This window comes from Melanaphis sacchari, unplaced genomic scaffold (assembly GCF_002803265.2).
Source record: "Melanaphis sacchari strain LSU unplaced genomic scaffold, SCAv2.0 Contig8_pilon_pilon, whole genome shotgun sequence".
Lineage (NCBI taxonomy): Eukaryota > Metazoa > Arthropoda > Insecta > Hemiptera > Aphididae > Melanaphis > Melanaphis sacchari.
The window spans coordinates 3301745-3323874 of record NW_020271635.1 but is presented as its reverse complement, the minus strand read 5'-3'; the positions used below and the strand labels follow the sequence as shown (position 1 = coordinate 3323874).

At 27.0% G+C, this 22130-nt stretch overlaps 1 protein-coding gene across 1 annotated transcript in view; it reads right to left on the bottom strand.

Moving 5' to 3' along the window:
• Positions 1–3620: 3620 nt before the first annotated feature.
• LOC112602521 (thrombospondin type-1 domain-containing protein 4) overlaps positions 3621–22130 on the bottom strand; it is a 59664-nt gene continuing 41154 nt past the window's right edge. Inside the window, exons 7-19 of the mRNA XM_025350628.1 lie at positions 10493–10700; positions 8988–9154; positions 8762–8891; positions 8270–8342; positions 8004–8155; positions 7218–7353; positions 6878–7112; positions 5851–6027; positions 4809–4973; positions 4321–4500; positions 4096–4243; positions 3843–3923; positions 3621–3758 (exon numbers count right to left, since the gene is read on the bottom strand). Of these exons, the coding sequence (XP_025206413.1) occupies positions 3640–3758; positions 3843–3923; positions 4096–4243; positions 4321–4500; positions 4809–4973; positions 5851–6027; positions 6878–7112; positions 7218–7353; positions 8004–8155; positions 8270–8342; positions 8762–8891; positions 8988–9154; positions 10493–10700 (1971 nt within the window). The 3' untranslated portion in view covers positions 3621–3639. The remainder of the gene's footprint in view (positions 3759–3842; positions 3924–4095; positions 4244–4320; positions 4501–4808; positions 4974–5850; positions 6028–6877; positions 7113–7217; positions 7354–8003; positions 8156–8269; positions 8343–8761; positions 8892–8987; positions 9155–10492; positions 10701–22130) is intronic.

Genomic DNA, 22130 nt, shown 5'->3' with positions numbered 1-22130 from the left:
TTACGTTATAATCACTTAAAACACTGAGATAACTTTGCTTTGATGGAATGGTTTGAATTTAAAACTTAAACATCGAAATATTTAATTATACTCGTAACGAATGTTGGTAAAATTATACTACTCTGTATATGTACCTACTTTAATAAAAGCAATATTCAAGAACTACTGCTTACATAATAACTTTTAGTAGAATGAACTTGTTATGAGATCGTCCAAACCCGACGTATCGCACAACCACTTAGTTCAACGTAAATTTTTTTTTTTTTAATATTATCTGGTTGAGACAAAGTTTGTTTCATTTAAGTGTTTGAAGAACTTAATGACAAAATATGAGTCTTGTAACTTGTAAGTTATTTTTTATTTTAGAATTTTTTTAAGCATATGTTAGCGTTTAAGACACAATTTAGTGTAATTTTATGAAATAACATATTTAGTTATTTTATGTATTAACCTAATCCTAAATTAATTTTATGAACTCTCCGTATTTGTTCAGTTATTTTTTATACATTGGAAATCGTTAAAATAAAATATATGTTTCGTGTAAACTAGTTTGTGTCGTTTTCGTTATCAATATAACACTTACTAGGATTAAATAGATTATTATTATTGTATTTAATAACAATGTCACACAACCATATAGCACTTTAACATTTGTCAGTGTGTATTAATCGGTATGATCATGGAACATAGCCAACATGTTCTTTGATATAACGTATGATATATACTAGAAATTGTTGTGGGGTTAGTTTTTATTGTTATTTGTTATATTTTCACGTATTTATATTGAAATCATTATTTTTAATATTTTATGCCTATATTTATTTTTTTTCTAAATATATGTTTTTCAAATATAAAATATTCTGATTTTTTATGCTTTAAGCCATGATTTTTTTTACCTACTTGTATTTATAAAAAAAATTGATTGTTTATTTTCAGTAATAATTTATTACATTTATTTATCTTTTTGTTAATAAAATTTACGAGAAACATGATTTTCAACCTAAGCGTTCAACTATCACATGTGACGCTCACTAATTACCTATGCTTGTCCTATCTGGGGAAACTGCTCAGTGACACACTTAAGAAAAATACAAATTTTCCAAAACAAAGTATTAAGAATAATAACAAACGCACCATGGTTCATACGCAACGAAAATCTACATAAAGACCTCCGAATCATAAAAATTCAAGATCATATAAAAGCTCTAGCAGAAAATTTCCACAGTTCACTCCAAAAATCAACTGGCTCAATACACTTCAACTTACACATACGACCACCACCTCAAAGACGACTAAAACGCGGTCGCCCGCACGATCTTATTCGATAATGCTATTAAATAACTAGTCACTACTGTAATTATCGCTCTTAATTGTAATTGTAAATACTTATATCATGTTTAAATTAGTCAAAAAAAAAAAAAAAAAATTATGTTATTTATCCATAGATGTAGATAGCCTTATAGGCTAGGAATGTCTTATTATAATATAAATAAAAAAATAAAAAAAAAAAAACTATCACATGTAAATATGTAACTTAACTTTTTTTATTATCTTAATTATTTAATAATTTTATAATAACTTACAATTATATATTATGTACTCAAACCTCATGAAAATTTTCGATTATATTGATCATACTATTTTTGTTAAATTACTATCTAAAACTGGTTTTAATGTATTTATTCTTTCCTGGTGTCTTTCTTACCTAAAAAATAGAAAATTATAAATTAAATTAATTAAAAAGTATCTCTTCTTATATATTTACACTCGTATCAAGGATCATTCAAAAGAGAATATTTCTTCTCTCTTTTTTCTTTTTTTGGTTAGTAGTGAGTTAATTTTTTTAAATAATTCTTGTTTCTTAACCTTATCTAATGACATGAAACTATTCATGTTCATTAGGTAAGTATCTGCTTGGGCAGTAGTACACTTTCCTGATTTTTATAACTAATAAACTCTTCCGTGGTTAGGTCCAACGAATGTGCTCTGAGTTTAATTTACATTTCTTCAATAAAAAATCTTTTGTTCATTTGTTCGGCACTAATTAAATATTGTTCTGTCGTTTAGGATCCATTCACCACTAGTAACTCTTAAATGTTGGAAACAATACAATATTAATTCCAACGATTTGTGTCATATATTCATAAAATTTATTGCACTATTCATGACTACTCTCTTCTACTAAAAGCATTAGATCTATATTTTTATCAGATTGAAGATAATAAGCTGTTAATTTATAAGTTTTAAAAAAACTTCTGGCAGTTGAGGTTGATTCTTTAACATTGCCTTCACATATTTATATCATAATTACCCTCACCAAACAAAAATAAATTTTCCTTTCCATGCTCATTTTTTCTTTATTAAATGTTATTGATTAAATTTTCTCTTAACGTGGCTTATAAACGACTTTTAAATGAGGATCCATGTTTTTATTTTTGAGTGTAAATATTTATAATTTCATAATTTGTAATATTGTTCATTTCAAATTTACCTGTTCTTACTTCATTGGACTTTGGCCTGTATAGTGACATAAAAAACCATACAATTTAATATAAAATAGTTTCTGTATACATTTTTTTTCTGAAAATATAATTATACTTCAATTTTAGTGGACCATAAAACCAAATATTATCTGATGAGTATTATTATAACTTTTAAAGCAAATAATAATAATAAAAAAAAAAAAATAGATTGAAATACGTAGATCAAGTATATTTATAAATTTGTATTTCATATTGTACTAATAAATTTACTTTAGAAATACTGAAAAAAAAATTATTTTATAAAAATTATTAAATCTAAATCTGATTCAAGCAAACTAAAACTAAGCTATCGTATATTATTAATTTAGTACCTATACACAATAATATAATAATCTAATTATAACTTAAAATAAACATTATAATAGTAATAAATAATTTAAAAAAATTACTTTTAATTTATTAGATAATCGAATAGGAACAATAAAAAAATGTGTGTATTCCTATTTCATTATATTACACGTCTTATTATATAATTAATTTAAATTGTGTAACACACATAATCATAATAAACTAAACATTGAAACACAGAAAATATATAGAATTATATAAATAATAATACATTCAACTATTAATGAGTTAAACAATTCTTATCTATTTAAATCGTACTAAAATTAAAAAAGATTTGAATAGATTTTTCATTGTGTGTCAATTTTTATTTGAAATTTTATACATTTTAATTCAGAGTAAAATAATAAAAATTAAAACACAAATATTTAAAAATAATACTATTATTATTATACCTATCTCGTTGAATTTTGGAGATTCTTGATGCACTCGATTGCTTGACATTTAATGTGATATTTTTAATACCTTATTAGTACATTTACATTTTTACATTTAATACTTACACGATAAATACTTAATCCCATTAATAATTATTTATACATGCATTTTATTTATTACATGACGTGTTTGAAAAATAAAAATATTTTAATTATATTTCCTACATTGTAAATAATAGGTGGGTATAAAAATATTGTGCAGTAAAATAGGTACTATTACATTGATCGAATATTATAAATTATTATTAACTAGCTGCCTTGATTATGTCTAAAATTGAAAATCAAATATTTAGATAAGTCTGACTATGATTGATTTACATTTTGTTTCGACAAGACTCGCAACATGAAATTTTATAATACTTATAAGAACACAGTCTGGCTTGGGCGACGAAATTACAGTTTCTATGTTGTATGTCAACGCACTTGGGATCATCTGTAAACATAGATTAAGAATATAGATTTTTAATTTCATCTCACACTATAATTTCGATTTCATATATAGATAAAACAATTTAACCTTGATCTGATGGTTGTTGGGTACTGGTCGATAGTGGCTTATTCTCTCTTTCAATTCGGCTATCTTCATTTATTACTGATGCTGAAAATGAGGTTTAAAAAATAATTTTATTTCCATTCAATCAAAATTTAAAACAATAATAAGTTATGTATGATTAAACATAAATAATTTTACCATACAATAAACTACGCATATCATTATTATAAATTATTTATTTTATTAAATATATTTATATACGATATAGTTACGTTACCTGAATAATTATTGATGCATGGACTTAAGTTACAAGAACGTCTGGCTGGTGGTTTGTTCGATTCATCACATTCCAACGATGGTTTTAATACTTCACTGAGACACTTCACGTCTCGTTTCTGAACACCCAAGTCGCACGATCTCGAGCACTAAAACATAATAATAATTATATATTTTAAAACATCCTTCTTCATCGGTAGCCAAATCCGTGTATACTCTACTGTACCGGTAGCCATTCCGAAGTGAACCAATTAGAATCACAGTTTTCAGTGAAACACGACATGGTCATTGACGGCCTCTCTTTGCCAGAACAGTGACTATGAGGTACTATTTTCCATTCTTTTTGATCGTAAGACATACAAACTGAAGTTCTCGTTTGATTACCCCAACCACACATTTCAGAACACTAAAAATAGTATTATTTTCTTATATTTAATAACTATTATTATTATTATTATTATTAGATTCCACAATAAATGAAATAAATAATCTATTTATGAAAGAAACAATATGTAGGATGTATTAGGTTTAAATATATAATATTTACATATTAATTAAAACAAATACGTGTACAAACCATAATATGCTATGCTGATAAACTAAAATTGTCAAAAAAATGTTACAAACACGAATAACACGAAATAAACAAGAAACATATTATTGTTATTTAATACTGAATTTAAATCATTAAATATTTTAATATTAAAATCTTACTTGTGACCAAGGTCCTGTAAACCAAAGTCCACTACAATCTTTATCACTCAAGCAAGCTCTGCTAGCTTCTGGCTTTATTGATTGATCACATGCGTTCTCACGATCAATTCCTAATGAACAATAAACCTTTCTAGTTTGAATACCTGTACCACATGTTTCTGAACACTGAAACATAAACATGCCACGCATATATTTAAGATTTATTTTACAATAAATGATATTATAATAAATAAATATAATTTTAACAAAAATCTAACATTTACATTAAAGTCCCATCATTGGCAAATGACAGATATCTTTAACAATTCAATCACCTATAATATACGCCTTGATAAACACATACACATATATATATATATTTCAATAAATTACAAAATATTAATGATGCCAGATGAACGATAAGATGTATACAATTAAATTTTTTATGTTATATTTATCTTAGTCAATTTTATTTTATTTTTGAATTAAAATGTTTACATGGTAAATATCAAATATTGAAAATATTTTAATATTTATGAATAAGTATTTAAAGTTTAAATGAGTAGTAGTGCAAAAAAAGTTTACGGTATATTTATAATATATTTTTAATAAATTTATAATTAGTTATAATCGCAATGTTTTTAAATAAGTTTTTTATTTAATGCTTTAAAATTTAAGTATAATTTATGATTTAATAACTGCCTAGTAAGGTTAAAAACCAAAATAACAAAAAAAATATACTCATTTTTTTTTTCGAAATAAATTTTGATCAAGAAAATATTTCGCTTTATAATAATTAATAGTAATTATTGTTCTATACATTTAATGCATTCATTATAAATACGTTAATATATATAATTTTAGTACAATTTTTATCAAAGAAATAATTATAAGCGTTCAAATCAATACTATAATAGACTCTATTAAAAAGTTTATTACCTATTTTAGTAACTAGCAACACAATTTTTAATAATGTATATCTTATATTGGTATAATATTACCATACATTTTAGTATGTATAAATAATTGTGTGAATAACATATTATAAATTATAATTTAATACCTGTGACCAATCTGATAGAATCCACGAACCAATAGTGTTAGAAAGGGCCATTGCGCACGGTCCCATGTCACAGGTTGTTTGATGTGCCGGTTTCTCGTTGTGCTTGCATTCGGTTTCATTGGCTGAGGAACAGCTTACCGATCTTGACTTGATTCCGATACCACAATTCGTGGAACACTGAAAAACGAAATCCGATTACCTCGTCGTATTACAAATTCACGATTTATAACACCGTAGTTGTGATATAATATTAATATTTCAAAAAAAACATCACTGATCTGTATGGGCGTATTTACTGTAAATATCTAAACCCTCCCCGCTGCCTCCTTCATTCATCCAATTTTGTACCTAACGTCTCAACAATTGTACCTATATTATGGTATACTATTCAATTAATCTATAAGATAATAAAAAATGTAGTTTGAACACAATGGCAACAGTTAAAATGATTTTCGACGTTCTCTTGTATTCAACATTTTGAATATTCACTAGTACAATATTAATTATAGTTGTAAGGCCCATTTTATGCGAGTTGCCTGTCAATAAAATGTATCATTGAGATATTTATCTCTAAAAATGTACTTCAAGAATCAATAATATATATATCTCGATATGTTACCCTTGATTAATACCTCTTTAAACATACTTATTTAGATACATTTAATATAAAAGTTTGTTAAAAGTTAAAACTACAATTTTTGTTTTAAAACCTGATATGTACGTTTTAAATTCTAAATTTTATCGATTGTATTATTTCCATAGACATATATGAATTAATTAATTATATGATATTTTATGTTGTTATAAAGAGATATTACACGCATGTTATGTACGTATTTTCGTGTACTACGAGTATTAACCCTCTGTGGTGTTAAATTGTATTAATTATTAAAAAATATTAATAGTTTTCTTCAATAATATGAATCCAAAACTCATAAATTTCAACCGCTCACCTAGATCCCACAATCATTTTTATTTCCTTAAATATTAAAAATCCCTAGAGATTGGAAACGTTTTTAACACTAACTTTGGACCAAGTTCCAGCGATCCAATGCGAACCGCTGTCAGCTTTGGTGGAATCGCAAGGCGGTCTCTGACAGGTTTTAGACAGGATGACATTGGTTGGCATGGGTGACGGACAAGCTGACTTGTCTATGTCCATCGTCAAAGTTGGATTGATTTGCTGCCTACACGTCATTTCCCGGGTCTGGACTCCCAGACCGCAACTAACCGAACAAGGGCTCCAATCAGTGATTGACCACCTGTAGGATAATAAAAGAGTATAATACATTATGTTATCATAATATTATAGTATTTGTAAGTAAGACCATCTCCAGAATCTTAGTGTTATTTTATAGTGTACTTACTGCGCCTCGCATGGTTTCACATTACATTTAAGCATTTGGGGTTGCGGTTTTTCTAACCCGTGACACCGTTTATCCGCAACAATTTGCTGTTGTTGATTGTGTTCTTTAATGCACACCATCGTGGACGTCTGATACCCTGAAAAAAAATACCATTTGGAGTAAGTAATATATCATGGATATTTAGAATGTATGTATGGGGTAAAATTTAGTAAAAATACAAAATAATCGGTAAAAATATGACAAATATAATATGTATAATAAATATTTATACAATTTAAATTTAATAATATTAGCTTTTTGTCTTGTCATAATTAAAAATGCTGCAAATCACAACATTTTATAGAATATTTTTGAGAAGAATAATGTTTCATATTTTTTATTTTATTAAAATTATAACATCTAGTATATTATATTAATTTATTATAGTATAGTATATGCTCTTCTGTATGCATTTACTGAATAAATGCAATACTAGATAAAAATTAATAATATGATGAAATGATTTTTTAAATAACATATCTTACATTTTACATGAATCTTAGTAAACATATAATTTATATAAATAAATACCTATATTATATCATGTATTTTAGTTTCAAATAAATTCTATTATAATATATTTTCCAAAAATTGTAAAATTATATGATTACGCTAAATTATAAGGATTTAGTGAATTAAACTCAAAATAAAAATGTATTATTAATAATATGAATTTAAAATGATTTATGTGAATAAGTAGATAACGATACCTATTATTAAATTATACAAAAATTAATGAGTCATTACCTCCACCGCAAGTCTTGGTGCATTCAGAATAGCCTGTCAATTTCCATACAAACTTCTTTTTTCTGCCTTTGTTTCGCGGTTTTACAGCTTCATCGCCGATGAATCCTTGAAACTCAGACTGTGTTCCATATGGTTGGTCCTGATTAAATTTTCTGCAAAATAAAATATTTTTAACTATATCCACACCGGCCACACCAATCATAACATCGGAAGCACATTGTTTTGAAATAATTCTATTATATTAATAATATATATTATTAACTTACGTATTGTCTTCGTTATCGAGTTCTGACCCTTTATTCATCGTATATACATCGTCACCAAACGGCAAATAGTTTCCTACAACGAAACCCAACGATGTAAAAAAAAATTAATTAAATACGCAGAGATAGATGACAAGATATAGATACTGAAACGATAACTAGTCGTGTTTATCGTTACTTCTACCACTGTTTAGGCTGTTTAGGGTAATGCGTTTTGTTATTACACACAATAAATGCGCTTAGATGCGCATGTTAAGCGTTTAATTGCTTTTGATAATTTTTACAGCATTTTGTGTAATTGCTTAATATTATACTATTGTAGATTTTAAATTAGTTATCTTAGTGTCCTATGGTGTTGGGATATCAATATTTTGAAACAGTTTTTTTTGTTAAACTACAAACATAGAGATAGTCGAGGTAACCCAGTACTTTCGTTATCCAACTCAGCGTTTAAAATATTAAATATTATAAATAAAATATCACAAATATACTAACCGGGATAATATGCAGACATATGCGAATGGTGTCTGATCAACGGCGGCGTTATCGACTCATCCTGCGTGGGCACGTCTAGTGGTAATTTATATTCATACTTGATGCCGGGGTTCGTATACCTGAAGACCAACTGCAAACGGTTCAAGTCACAAATTATGCGACGATGTGTTAAAATAATAAATAATAATATAAACGTGAATAATGAATAGTAGTATGTTGTAATTACAATGAGGTCAACAGACTCTGATAGCGGTCCTGCGGCAAATATGGATTCGCCAAAATGACCGTTTTCTTTACGATATGTGAATACCGTACCCGCTCCTTCATAATCTCCGGGCCAACTATTCGTCCAATTTCCATTTAAAATGTATGGGCCGACAGTGTGTTTTAATGCTGCAAGCAAATAGGTACGATATTAATTACTTATATTTAAAAAAATTATATTATAAAATGCCTACGATATACATATCTATAATACAACATTATAAACGTCTAATAAAACATGTATATAATTAAATTTGATTATACATACTATTGTATACGATATATTAAAAATTACTTTATTGAGTAATGATCATCACTGTAATTATGTAACTATTACGTTCTGAGCAGAGCGATGAATAAATTGATTTCAGGATGATATGTCTTATTGCCTTTTAAGGCATTAAAAATATTTCAATTGTCAACTTTAAAGACGATTTTTGGAAAGAAATTGGAGCTAGTTGGAATTTTGGTAGGTCAAAAGTAAAAACAGTGGGCAAGTGAATACTTCTTTGCTGTACATTAAATGTCGAGTAGATTACTGCAATCGATGCGTTAAGTTTGAATTTAATGATTTGTAATAATATGCAAAAACTATTTTAAGAGGAGACTGTCTGTCAGTCTATATCACCAAGTACATTTCGTGAAATGTTTTTTGATATTAGGTTCTATCAAAATAATTTATTATATTATTAGCTATAAAATACGTCGATTAATTTGTTTGCGTAAACATTACATTTATTATATAATTTATATTTAATTATTTATTATTAAAATATTATAAATATACACTACATTATTATTATTATTATTATCAACTTTTGAATCAATACCATCCTTATCGTAAAACAATGTGCAGAATAAGTTCATAGCATAAATAAGTAATAGGTAGCTTAAAATTAATCTATATATTTTTAAAATATCATTTTTTGTAGTAAAATTCATAATATATATACAAACGTTAAATCCCTATGAATAATATTTTAGAATTATAAAAAAATAATTAATATCGGTATTCATCGTTTAAAAGTTTAACTTCGTTCAAATTTAAACTCAAAGTTCATAAAATATCTATAAAAAAAAAGTTGTTATTATTTAGATTTTTTTTAATTTCTAGTATTAACTACTCATGCGCAACCTCGTATCAAGTTTTCAAATTGTATTTATAAATATTCAACATTATTTAATAAACTGTAGAAAATGCTAGAAAATCCGTTCCCGATAATGTTCTTGTTCAACTTGGCCCAAAAACAAACAAGTATAAACCTTATTTAGTTTAAATAATTGCTTAATGTATCAAATATTTTAATAATTATATTTTATATTTTACTAAACCTTACATTTTCAATTTTTAAATAAAACGATTACCTATAATTATAGTTATGAATAACTAATATTTATTCCAATAATAGTATATATAATTAATACCTATTTTCATTATTCATGTATATGTATATACTACGTACTTACCTATATTATTAGCTGATGGTTTAAGTTCATTTATGGTAATATTGCAAGCAGATTTTGGTAATCTGGTAATTAAATTGTATCCAGTTGGCATATCGGGTCTAGTGAAAATACCAGAAATTAAGCGACAAGTACTATTGTCACCACCACATACACCGCAACCATCAAATTTCTTTAGTGGTCCACCAATTGAACCATCACAATTGACTACCTAAAAAACAAAAATCAATCAATTAGATGATAATTATGAAAGTGATCTTCATCACTTGTATTTTATAACAGAAAACAAAACATATTTTATATAATGTACAAGGCATGTGTGCCATATGGCACATATTTTATATAAGTTCGTGCTATGAATCATATGTGCACGCTGCGAGCCTGCGAGGCTTATGCATGTTTATTGGTTTATCGGTTTAAGTAGTAAATACTATCTACCAAGAACACGTCAAATTCCAAAAAGATAATATAGGATGAATATTCGATAAAAGAATACCGTCATAACGTCTAATTTGCCATGTTTGAAAATAGTTTACGTAATACTAGGCGAGATCACGAGAATATAAACTAAATGATACATTGCCAGTTTTCATGATTATAATATTTTATCGTATCGCATGCACTAACAACGGATAAACGTTCATAATATTTCATTCTTTCTCCAAAAATTAATCTAAAATGTATAAAAAAATTAAAAACGCCAATAAATTATCTCGGAGCGCCGAGACCATTATAATAATAGTATAATAAAATCACAACCAACAGTGATCAAACAACATTTGGCCTCGGAGATGAATGAACATTGCACACGCGTACGCACGCAGACATAAATAATATTGTGGGTATTAGAAAACAATTATTGAACGCACAAACGCCGTCGACTCAATAAATCCTGAAAAATTACAATATCATATTATATATGGTGGTGTTTTTTGTATGCATCTATATTGTTCATATTTTGTACACGCGCGTGGATCCAAGTTTAGGCTTCCAATACCATTCAGTTACATAGGTGTGCCTGCTATTACCTACCTATCCATCTACCCGCCTATACGTCTAATACGCGGGCACCACCACGATGGCGTCGCGGATGCGATTTAGACGTCAACGTTGAAAAATCAATTATCTTAAACGCGCGAGCGGGGTGTATGGTATTAGTCATATGTGATGTGCTGTGCACAGATGAGATTCCAATCAACTACCGTTGCGGTCCCAACAGCCAGTTAATATTATTACGGCGCTTTAGACAACATAAATCACCGGGGGAGCCGGGCCGCGGCGTTCGCGTGTCCGTGCACGATAAACATCATTCGTGTGTATCGTGTTATTCATACGAATGCGTACAATATCAATATCACGTCGTTATTATCATTTTATTATTTCTTTTGCCCGTGCACTGGGAATCGACGCGAACGATAATCCGCCGAGTATCGAAATACTTCTCACCGGGGCCTCCGCTCCGACCGCGGGTCGACCCGGTATACAAACACGATATTACAGCTATCGCGGTATACGTATGGGTACTTATACTCGTAGGTACCTATACATAATGATATGTGTACAGATGCCGTGCCGGTTCCACATTGATAATTAATATTTCCAGTAATCGTTAGTTTTGGGGGGGCGCTTGACGATTCCTGTTCAATTGGATATTATTAAGCTGTTGCTGCAGGAATTCACAATGCTGCCGGACTGCGGTAATACCTACGATAATTGATTTGTTGTAAAATAATAACGTATATGTACTGCAGTGTACGTAGCGTACACATATTTTACACCACATTTGTTACTTTTTCATATTACATCGTTAAAAAAACATCGATTTTATGGAAAATGTCAGTTGATATTTAGTTATACAATATTGTATTTAATATTACATGTATTACGTGTCCCTTGAAATAAATTTACTTCTATGTTTACGTATAATCCATTAAAAGAATATGTATATAATTAATTCATCAACAAACACGAATAAACCGTCTTCTATTGTAGTTTATGTACACGATTTTAATCATCAAGTAAAATTTAAAACTTGAATAATTATTTTTAATTTAAGTAAATTGTTCATTAAAGAGTAAAAGAGTATAAAATTACATTTCATGTATACCTAAGTAAACCATTTAGTTTTTCAGATTAGAATTTTATTAATTGAATGAGTAGTAAAATATTAATAAACCGATGAACCATCTGCATTTTTTTCAAAATTGTTGTTTTAAAATTATAAATGAAAAATTAAACATATCTTAAATTAATATATTTACATATTTCAATACCTACATGAAAGTATAAATGACCAATAGATTTTCTTGTATCCTACCGTTTAATCTATTTAATGACCCCATGTTTATAAAGCCAAATAAAATTGCTTTGTACAAATTTAAAATTAAGTCAGTAACATCTTGTAATTACCATGGGATTATTGTTTAATAAATAGGTAAAAACAAGGGCATACTAAGTGTAATATGTTTTGCCTAGTGACTGCCCGATAATATTAAATCTGATATGTATGTAAAGATAAATAGACGTCTATAGAGAAATTAAATTTAAAAATAAATTATTCGGAAACCAATATAAAGTTCTTTTGTGTATTAGCAACTATTAGTAATAAATGTCTACAAATAAATATGATTAAATTTATAAAAAGCTGTATAAAAAAAAAAATCGCAGTTAAATTTTAAATAAACATGAATATCAATGAAATGCAAAATAATACATTACATCAATAATGTTTTAATATTTCTACAAACGAAATTAAAATTTTTGATTAAATTAAAAGGTATACTTAACATAATTTATTGATTAATGAATTATATAATTTTCGTTCAAATATACATTTTTTCATACTAATATAGTAATATGACAGTTCAATATCTTGTGATTTTAAAAATGTTACCAATACTTGATATTGAATTATTATATTTTAGACGTGCCATTTAAAATAAAAAATATAATTATATTATCCAACGCATTTCTCGATAGTGATTTCGATTTAAATTCCGTTCATAATCCTCGTGTGTATATTTAGAGAACGTAAGTGCAGTGTACTTATTTTCATTTAAAAACGAACTATTATATACTATTGAGCAGTCACGCTTTCCGTACAACGCACACTCGTCCGACACTTCAACGATGCCTTAAAAACTTTAACGACACATTAGTGTCTTATGTGTTATTATTAGACCGAGGAACTCGCGGTTATTTCAGCTAGCGGTAAACGTAAAGTACGTATAGGCGTCCTATTATAACACGATGAAGTTATGTACTTTAATACGTGCACAAACTTATTGTATTATAACCATGCTGAGATCCATGTAGAGACGGTTAATAGACAACGGCATCATCAGACGCGATTGGAGGACAATTCCTAAAATGTTTGGATACTTAAAAACTTTGTCGGTTATGAGTCGGGTAAGAAAAAAAATGATAATATTAATAACGGCGATAAATTAACGTCGTAAGGGGCCCGCATTTACGAACGAGTGTGTTTCCTCTATACTCGCCTGCAGTGTAATATCCTTAAATCCTTTCCTATTTAGACTTGTACTATAATACGTCATATGCGTTATACTGTCGTTTTTGGTTGTAACGTATATCCGATTGTGACACAAAGTGATCTTTTTCCTTTTTCATATCCCGCGATTGTGGCCCATACAAATTAGATGGAATATACTGACATACTGTGATTATGGTGGTTATTGAAACTATACAAATAAATATCTTGATTTAAAACAAAATAAGTAAAATTCTAAATTTTGATATTAATATGATACTACGCATTCGCACGAGTTAACAAATAAAAATCGTAAAGCTTTTTAAACGATACAACAAGAAAATCCTAAGGCTTACTAATATTTAAAAGTTTATATCAGTGTATCTATTAAATAACTTTATACATTTATGAAATTTAATTTTTATTATACCTATTTTATCTATAGATTTTAAATCGATACGTTATTTTGTAAAGCAATGTTTACTTGGACCCGATAGGGATACTTATTTTTGGGACACGTTTTGACTTCCTAAAGTAGGTTCGCATTCGATATTTTAAAAAACCATTATAAAGGGTTTGCTGTGTGTGAATTCGAAATCGTAATCTGTAGTTACGCCCAGTTCTGCAACTAGCGGAGACACTATGGGTAAAATACACGCCCAAAAAGTCTTATCATTTCATGAGAGCCCCCAAGACAACATAAAATTATTTAAACACATTCAAAATTCTACCATAGACCTTAAACGAGTGGTTATTGATGATTAGATATAAGACATAAGATATGTTATTGCCTTTGTCAATAACAACCGTTTGTGCGTATTATAAAAATATACGATACGTGGCTAAATGATTTACTGATCGCATTATTGAACAATTATTTAAACAAAAGACCTGGAAAAATACATATTATACACAACAAATTGCGGTTAACTTGTATTAACTTAAATAATTAAATAATTACTTTAGATATTTATGATTTTATCCTAAAGGGTTGGTAATAGTGGACAGTGGACTTACATTGATTTTACATCACCTTCGTTTATTATTCAATAGCTATACTTTTGCCACAACAACATATATTTTACTTTTCACCCTCTGAGTGTTCATGGACAATATTACACAGAATTAATAAACCTAGTTCTCATGGTGAATATCATATTCTATAAATACATATTAAAAAATATGATACACGGCTACGAAGTATCGTTTAGATTTTGTCAATTTATCATTAGCTATTACGCGATAAATGAGATAATAAGACATTGTTTTGTTTGTTATTTAAAAAAATTACATGATTTATGTGCGGACAGTAAAGCGTTGTTAAAAACCAATTGGACACTTACTACTGTCGTTTCAATGGACCGTGATGTCAAGGTTACGCAGTTTTCTTTCTCTCGACCTCCCTCGCGCGGCCGCGCACGATCATAATAATATTAATAATAATGATAAATTCGGCTTACAAAAATATATCCGCCCCCAAACCACATGGTCGATGAGTACTATACCAATCGGTAATCACGGTCAGATCTGATGTTGTTGTGAAGGTGGTGGGGGCGGTGGAGGGTTTTAAAAGCCAAACGACTGCCAACGATCATAATTAATTCAGTGGCGGGTGCGCGGGTCAACGAGCTCGGTTTTACTCGCGAAGAATTTACCAGATTTTTCTCTCGTTCATATTCAAGCCTTATTTCGGACGTGAAAATTAAAAAAGAATAATAATAATCTCGTTTGAATTTTAACTTTAAAAGGAGAACATTTCCCTAAACCTATTTAAAAACATTAATTAGGATTTTTATTTAATTTTTTTTACATATTTATATTTATATTTTTACTTGAACTTTTTTAGTTTTGGTAAAATTATTTTTAATTTTACTGAAAACGTTTAAAGTTGTAGTTACATACTATAAAATATATTATTGACTCAAAATTCAAATTATTAAAAACCGCGAAAAATTTATTTTAAACAAAATTGGTTTATGATGACTTGTTTCTGCAGAAAAAAAATAGTATCATAAGTTATTTAATAAGGAAAATAAAAGTTATAAGTATATTATATAAAATATAATATAAGTAGTAAATAGTCATATTTTAGTTCATAAGTAAAAGTAGTGCAAAAAAATTAATATTCGAAAGTATGTACGATGTATGTATATTTAGTAAATAGTTATATTAATATGTTTAAGTATAGTTCTTAACAACCGCGCGTATGATATTATATTTAATTACATCACATTAACATAATTGAACTTAATAGTTAATAATTTTATTTTCTTTGACTACATAATGTGCATTAAATATATCTTTTAATTTTATTAGCTATAGTTAATAATAAACCAAATGAAAATTGTGATCGTTTTTTTTATTACAACTAAAATAGCTTGAAGCAATTTAAAAAAAAAAATTTAATACCATGTTCATTTTATGAATTTAGGTGAGCACCAACGTATTAACTTAAAAATATTAGCAACAATTATTTTTTTTATGTCTTTCCCATACACATTTAAAAAAATATTATTTAGGTCAATATCTTGGATAAATACAACATTCTTAAAATTATTTTAAACCATGTTTTTTTTGAATTTGAATGTTAAAAAACTGATACATACATATTAAACTTACTAAATTAGATAATTAATCATTAAAAAATATTATAAAACTTTTGTTTAAAGTATTTTGCGTAAATCATAAAAAGTTTAATTTACCTTCGATAATAAAACAAATTGAATGTTCTATAATCACATTATATCTACACTACATAAACATATCTATGTTATTTAAAATAATGCAGAGTACCTACATATAAAATTAAAATAAAGAGTATTAAACAAAAATTAAATATACATTTTTCAATCTACGCAACATTTACACTTTATTATAAATCCGTCCACTGCAGTCAATTGTTTATGTTCGCATCGATGTGTACATTATTAATTCTTGAGATTATAACACTGGAAAAAGTTCCAGATAGTCATTTTTAACTGTGCCCCTAAGATAGAACTCGTGGAATTTTTTGGCAGATGTTTTATTTTAACGCTTACGTTTGTCATATTTTCTCAGCGGAAGTTAATTATAATGTTTAATCTCGTCAAACGCGTAAACCCGTATAAAAACCACAAATACATGATGCGCACAAAAAAAAAATGAAAAAAAATAAAATAAAATTGTTCACGATCCTCGAATTAAGCCGAGTTTGCCAAGAATCAGTCTAACCATCATCTTATATAGTTATCTTTACATCGGTCGTTCGCAACAGCCTACTGTCATATCAATTCGTGTGTGTATAGTATACAATAGTGTTTTTTTATCCGAATGTTATAAATGTTATAATATATATATTTTTTATATCAGCCACGATGCGTTCATACAATATCAATCTCGAAATTTATTGAAAGACAATAAACATAATATTATTTTTTCCTTGTCATATAGCGTCCCGATGCGTGTGTACTGTGTACCAGTCGTACCGCACAACATTTATCGTATTATTTTCTAATAGTTTTTTTTTTACGTCTCAGTGGCGTCCGTCTAATAGATTTTTGGACTATAAAATACAACTCTATACTAAAATTATAGTATACATCTTATTATAGTTAATAATTTAAAACTTTTCTCGAAATGCCTGATATTTTTTTTTAATGCATTTCAATCAGTCGCAACCATTATATCGATACAATATGGGAAGTTTGTGCCGCGATAATGATTATTACTATTGCGTTTCATCATCCAAAATGCACTCGACCATTATTATATTACAGTATACCATATACACGTTATACATAATATACTACCGAACACTCGTTAACTGCAGGATCCGTATAATAAGCAAAATTCATTATACGCCTTCTTATATTTTACGTATGTTGACACTCCATAAGTGTATTAAATCGTTATTAACATAGGAATCGGTTTCTATGGTACACGATTTCTCAACAGAAATTCCTTGAACTTTGTCAAATTATAATTGTGTTTATTTATTTAAATAATTTTTTTACAGCGTTCAAACAGTCAATCTGGGCCGGATTGCGACCTATGTGTGTCCACAAATTGACATACGGCGTGGTCAGAGAGTTTTGAGCACTTTAGTAGTGACCGTTGCACAACGTTCGCATACATGTATATATAAATATATTTATATTATATAAATACTATATTTGTTATAATTTATAATAATATAATGACTAACATAATGTAAAGAGACCGTTCCGAGGATACTTGAAAAACCGGGAACGATCGCCGTCCGTTATTGCAACACCGCGTGACGTGTGACCGCCGCGCAGTTTTAATCGGTAAAATATGTTACACTATAGGCAGATACTATCATCACTGTTTTCCTCTCTTAGGAAAATCTGTATCGTTGTACCAACAGTGTCGGTGCCATAAAGTGTGCCGATAATTTAATCATCTTAATTTTTAACTCTATTAAAATACGTCACCTGTTCGGAAATTTTAATTATTATTTAATATCACATTTCATCGGAATCCAATGCCATACGTTTTCATACGCTTCAATTCTCCAAGTTCTGATCGATTATTGTGTTATTTTTCAAACGCCTTCAATAAGCTATTTTATAAGGAAAAATAAAATAAAAGTATCTTGATAATAAAAATGTTGAATTTATTACTATTGCTATAATGTTGAGTCGTCGAATAACATAATACGACGATAATTATTATAAATTGATCGTATAAGTATGTGTTACAATTCTTCGATCATGATCATTACGTTAACCATTTTCGTTTTTTTTTTTTTTTTTTTTTTTTTTAAATTAAACGTAAAATATAGACGCACTTTTTTTCTTTATATGTATACCAATTTTATAAATACTGCTAACAGTGCTAACAAACATTTAAAAGAAACTAAATGTTCGTTTTGAATCGATGCAATATGACATTCCAAATAATCATAAATTTAATATCAACGATAAAGTCAATATATGGACACTGTATTGGTTAGGAGTATGAATAAAATGTCATGTAATGTGTGTTTCGTGTCCAAAATCTTGAGAAATAAAATACTTATCTCGGGTTGAGAAAGTAAAACTTTATTATGTACATAGTCTAATACAATATAATAAAAAAAATAACGTAAAAAATCTATGAACCCCCTTTTTGACATACAATGTTACCGCACTAAAATACTATAATAGTGTTTTCACAAATATTTTTATTTGTCTGAATAATATTTATTGGTCTAAAAAATAATAATAATTGAACAATAACACTAAAAACAGTGGTACAAAATATTCAGGTTGTTTGTTCATATGTTATTACGGCGTCGTCATTTGAACGGTACCGCTGAACTAAACACTATTAATCTCGTTTTAGATTTAGCCTGCTGACAGATTTATTGGTTTCAGCAAGAACCTATTTAATTTTTTATTTCAAAAAATTAAAAAAATTGTCAAACCTTACACACCTTACACCTTAGGATTATTTTAAATTGTTTACATTTCATTGGCGCGTGGGAGTATTACATATTTCAATGTCACAGAAAAAAAGAAACTAAAAACTCGACACATACACACATATTATAGTATATTAATTATAATTTATAATATGTATACAAATACAACGAAATCACGATTACACAAATAATACATCGCAATATATCCAATTTAAAAGTTTTTATTTACCGGAAATGCTTCAAAATGACAAATAGCGATGAAAACCACACATTAAAAAAAGTATTTTTTGTATTTACAAATAAAATACTTATACATGTAAAAAACTATAACTGCGTCCAGCATCATAAAATAGCGTGATAATAAAAAAATTATTTTATTTCATATAATCAACCGTAAAACGAAGTCCGTTATTCTTCAAACATTTGTTCTTAATAATTGCGTTTTACGGTGTGATGATAACAGTAATCCAACAGACAATACTAATTAAATAGTAGGTACGTACATCAATATTTAAATACAAATAAACGATCTATTTAAAAAAAAAACTTCGTGTACTTTGTATATACTTCAGATTTAATATTATACACATAAAATAATCTTCACCCCCAAAAAAAATGTAATGGTAAAATTAACAACTGTAATAATATTGTACTTAAATATTAAGTATTCACATTGTCTGGTATTGTAATAAATAAGAGTAGAATAAAATTAAATTTAGACGAACACATTTAAAAAAAGATTGGCTAGCGGTACCGATCTGCTGTAAAATAAATCACTTTAAAGTTTAAAGTATGAGTTAAATTTGAAAGTAATTAATATAAATTAATTTGATACATCAATCATTGTGCACAAAAACGATTCTGAGTGAATACGTTTTACAAGTAATTTATTTTACTATTAGTATTACATTAGGTCAATTCAATGTTTGCTAAAAACATTCAATTAATTATATTATTAATATTTAATTATTGTAATATTATATACGTACTTATATTAAACGATATTATTTTATTGTTATTAATTTTTGATTTAATACCAGTTTACAGATAGGCAATAATTTAAAATGTATTTACATATTTTGTAAATATTACGTTTAGAAAAATTCATAATACACGTAAAAGTCTTAAATCCTTATGAATAATGTTTTTTTAGTTGTAAAAAATAATTAACATCGTTATTTAAATTACTATAAAAAATAATCAAGTTTATACATTTTTTAGACATTTTTGTTCCTGTATATTCTAATTATGAACAAATTTGTATTCAATTTTCAAATACAAAAAAGAATTTTTCTATGAATTTCTTACTACAAAATAAAATTGGGACTTTTCACAAAGTTCTAAATCCAAATTAATAAGTCAATGTATTTTTATTATTTTTTTTACAAATATAAAAACATTTAATATGAAATTTTTTAGTAAAATTTCCAAAATTTTGACCAAGCAAATAACTTTTTATCGATGTTTATAAAAAAAAAATTCTAAATTACAAATGTTTATAAATAGCTTAATAAAGACAAAATATTTAAAAATTATACTTTGAATATGATATGCTAATATAAACATTGAGTTTAAAATAACAAGTATCTACGGTTATTCATTTTTTAATTAGAATAAAATATCAAAAATCGTTTATGAAAAATATGACTGAATATCAAATGTCGTAAAAACTTTAAGTGCTTGTAAAAAAATAATTTGACTTTCTGGTGAAAAATGTTTTTTTAGTATAGATTTAAAAAGGTATAATGAGTGATGAATTAAATATTAAAAAATCTTAAGTATGGATGTTAAAAATTTTATAAATTAATAACGACAAAATAGCAAATTTTCACAAGATCTGTAAAATTTATTAAAAATTAACTTTAAACAATTATAAAATTTTAGAATTGATTTTTTCAATTAATAACAACTTATGATTCCGTATACCTATATTAAATTTTCAAGTATTTCGCCTAAGCGAAAATTTGTTTATTAACATTAAAAAAAAAATAACTTAAAATAATCAAAAATTTTAATCATCTAAAATAGCACAAAAAAGTTAAAAAATTGAAAATGATATCATGTATAGAAATAATAGTATAAATAGTTGATAAATATTTTAAGTTTCTATAGTTATTCGTTTTCAAATTAGAATAAACTAAAGAAATCGCTTTTGTATAACTAAACTAAATTAGTTTTAATCGTACCTATGACCATTAACTAATAACTAATATTCTTTATACATAATAATCTATAGAGTATTATAATAATATACTATTATGAAATAACATAAACTTACTGAAAAACATTTCAACGAACATCACTGAGCCACTAAATTTAAAAGTTTTAACAGCATAACTTATTTTCTTTTAAAGTTATTCCACTTAAACCAAAATTCACTAAAAACTATATCTAATATTCCAAACTACCACAATTAATTTTCTTATCTCGTTTAGATCTTACCACAAAATCAAAGTACACCGATCCGACTTTTCTATGAATTAAAGAACTTACACTCAAACAAAAATTACACCGAGCGCTTTATTTTATGTTAGTTTATTTTTTCTGGGCTGAAGTTGCATATAATACAGCATATTTAACTAAATAAATATAATATTAAGTTTATGACATAAATGGAAAAAAATGGAAACCTTTATCGCCATATTATTATACTTTTCCAAAGTTTAAAAGTTTCAGACTAATGAATCATTTAATAATTTTACGTTATTATTTAATAATATATTATATGATTGTAAAGACTTACTGCG